This window comes from Cyprinodon variegatus, unplaced genomic scaffold (assembly GCF_000732505.1).
Source record: "Cyprinodon variegatus isolate N-32 unplaced genomic scaffold, C_variegatus-1.0 Scaffold1053, whole genome shotgun sequence".
Lineage (NCBI taxonomy): Eukaryota > Metazoa > Chordata > Actinopteri > Cyprinodontiformes > Cyprinodontidae > Cyprinodon > Cyprinodon variegatus.
In genome coordinates, this window is record NW_015151506.1 from 218,506 (window position 1) to 222,010 (window position 3,505).

At 33.4% G+C, this 3,505-nt stretch overlaps 1 protein-coding gene across 1 annotated transcript in view; it reads right to left on the reverse strand.

Annotated features, from left to right (window-relative positions):
- LOC107101092 (sialin-like) overlaps nt 1-3,505 on the reverse strand; it is a 26,350-nt gene that overhangs the window by 16,267 nt on the left and 6,578 nt on the right. Inside the window, exon 2 of the mRNA XM_015399854.1 lies at nt 2,024-2,170. Coding sequence (XP_015255340.1) covers nt 2,024-2,108 — 85 coding nt within the window. The 5' untranslated portion in view covers nt 2,109-2,170. The remainder of the gene's footprint in view (nt 1-2,023; nt 2,171-3,505) is intronic.

A 3,505-nucleotide genomic window follows, 5' to 3' on the forward strand; every position in this document is an offset into this window, starting at 1 on the left:
TTTATAGATTTTATAAAACCATATTCACAAAGATATAACCAGAGAAATCAACTCATAAGAACAAATTACGCAGCACGATTACTTCAGTATCATACGGAAGAAGATTAGGGCCACTGAAAAAAAAAAAGTTAACTGACTTTTTAATTTTATTTCAGTTTAGTAGAAATCAGAATTCAGAATTCTGATTTTTTCCTCCGATTTCTGACTTTTTTCCTCAGAATTCTTAGATTAAAGTCAGAATTCTGACTTTTTTTCCCATACTAAACTGAAATAAAATTTAATAATCAGTTAACTTTTTTTTTTTCCAGTGGCCCTAATCCTCTTCCGTACTATCAATACCGAAGATTTCTTAAATCATTTTATTCAACAAATAAAATTATTTATCCAAACCTTTATTTTTGTATTTAATAGTATTTATTAATTATAGATTAAATTACCACCATTATTGTAGGAATTTAAAGGATAGAAACTTTTTCCCTTTCTTTAATATTTTTATAGTAAGTTTTGCTTTTGATACGTTTTCAGTTCAGCTGAAGATATTAATTATTTAGCTAATCGATTGATTCATCATTTATTCATCCGTCTACATTTTTGGGGGGTTAATTAATCTAAAGAGAGATTATTGATAAATAAACAAATAGAAAAACGTTATAGCTCAGTTTAAAGGAATTGTAAATGGAAATAGAAAAAAACTTTATATTTAGTTATATATAAAAAGTTAATGATTTAAATACATTTTAACCCTTTATAGCGCATTTCCAGCCAATAGTGTTATTATTAGTAAGACCTTTATAACATTCAGAAAAATTGATATATTGATGGCAAAAATTAATGTCAATATAATAACAAGAAACGCGAACTTGCCCGAATAGATTAAGAAAAATAACAAAAGTGCTTCTAGAAGAAATTGATGAAAACACACTGAGAGTGAAAGAAACACATTTTTTTTGGTCCAATATAACCTTAGAGACATTAATGCTGATACTGGCACTGACATTTTTTAGTTTATAAACCTGAATATAATTATTAACTAGAGTTATTAATTTATTAGCTTTGACTCCATTTGTAAGGGACATGCAAGGGATAAAAAACACTAACTTTCCCTATAAAGGGTTAAATTAACTAATTCCTAAATAATATCTCATTATTTGATACATCATTTAATATGATTTTTTATTATTAAATGAGACAATTCATCATTCAATCTTCCTTTTGACAGTTTGATAGTATAAACTTGAAAAAAATCTAAATCTAGATAAGTCATTTTTTCTTAAAATAAGTGCATTTGTTCTTGAATTGAGGAGGTAAAAGAGACACTTTGCCAATAAAAGAAGACGATTTACATTTAAAATAAGAAAACACAATTGCATCGTCTTATTTCAAGTGTATTTTTTCTAAATATCTTGTTTTAAGAATAAAAATGCTCGTTCCATTGGCAGATTATCTCATTAACGTACTCAAATGAATGGTAATTACATTTGATTTAAGACATTTTTGCTCATTTCTAGATTGTTTTTGCAGTGTAGCTATTAATGAAAAATAACATTTATATTTAAATCGTGTAGTATAAATAACTAAAGGTAACATTTTCTTCTTTCATAGTATGTTTATTTAATCATTTCATTATTTTAGGTTACTTCACATTTTAATACAAAATAAATGAAGATTATTTCAATCACTTCATCGCTGTTAATCAATTACTGAACAGTTAATTGTTTTAGCCCTGCTTTTAAGTTTTTGCTTTCCTTTTTTTTTTTTTTTTCAGTTTTTACAGCACTAGTGGCTTGTTTTTTCAACCGTAGGCCGTCAGGAAAAGGGAAAGGTCCACAGGCCGGATTCGAACCCGGGTCATGCGCTAACGCTGCACCTGAACACTGCAGTGAGGGTTTCCTCCTGCCTCTGATAACCTTTCTAACATTACATTTCTTCTTGGATATTTATTTAAGTGATATATAATAATAAAAAAGAGTTACATCATCAATATGCTTCCTCTTTAGCTTTGTTGTAACAGATAAAAACTCACCGGCGTCCTTCGTGAGGAGAACCTCGGTGTCATCGCTCTCGTCCGAAGCGTTGTTGTTGATGGAGCAGCCATTGGGCAGCGGCATGTCAGGCGTCGGGGAGGGGGGGACCCGGGTGGTTGCGTCGGTGTCAGTGAGTCATGGCGAGCCTGAAACATGCAGCAGTCATTTTAAACCACCCAGAGGAAGTGAGGCGGCGTGATGACAGAGTTTCTGCTGATGGCGTGGGTTAACGTAGGAAAACTCCACAGCTCTGCACAAAAACCCCCGGGCAGTTTGATGACACGCGCCGTTACTTCCTCACCTGATCGGGGCGGGTCTGTGGGACAACATGTTGTTTTCAGTCACCCAAACAGCTGATTGCTGTCATGACTGTTTTATAACAGCAGCTCTGCACTTTGGTCAGAAAATAGAAAGATCTGCAGAAATTCCTTCACCTTTGAAAAAAATCGAACGAAACGGAATTTTTAACTAGTAATCTGCAACTTTTCACAAAAATTCATAACATCCTGCATCACACCCGGGAAGGAGATAACCACAAAGGATGGATAAAACACCTTCAAACATCGCAGACGGAGACCTGCAGCAGAATGTGTCTCCATAGCAACCATTACATCACCTTTACATGCTCAGGGAGAAATGCAATTACACATCTTAACATGTGGAGGTTTCTAAACCCTAACGGGTTTTTAACCAAACCTTTTCAGAACAGAGATCCCAGGTGTAATAAGCACGGTGGAGGTCAGGTGATGCTGCGGGCCTGTTCGTGTCCTATAGGACCTACCTTGTCAAAACTAATGAAAACTTTGAAAAAGCGGCACGTTTGAAACATTTATCTGTTATCAACAGCCGATCTTCTTCCATGGCTCGCTCACTTCCTGGACCTGAGTCCCGTTGGAAACCTCTGCTGGAGAACCGATTATCCGCTTTGCTACCAGTAACTGTCCTACTGATCTTTTTAACGCAGCAGGAAACATTTAAATGTTGGATTTTTTTTTTATTCATATTTCTGAAAAACTGGATTTTTTATTTTTATAACATGAGAGGAGCCAATAGACATGACTGTGGAAATATTACTGTATTTGCAAATAAAATTTTTACACAAAGTTATCCTGAGGTGGAGAAAAAAAACAGATCGGTTTTGAATACTTGTTTAGCTCTTTATAAAATCCAAGGATCCCAAAACCCTGAATTCAGTCTAGGGTTAAAACAATTAATTGATTATTGAAATAATGGTCAATTTAGTCATCGTTTAAACGTTACCTGGAGTAAAGAGACTCATACCTTTAGCTGACAGAGCGACACATTTAGAGCAGGAATTATAGCAAAATTGTAAAAAAAAAAACTTACAATATCTTAACATTTTACATTTAAAGGAAAAGTCGCTCATATTCAGAATTCAAACTTCTGAAAGTTCTTTAAATCTGAAATGATTCCATCCTGTTTAATAAATGATCAGTGTTTTTAATTCAGAGTAATTTCAT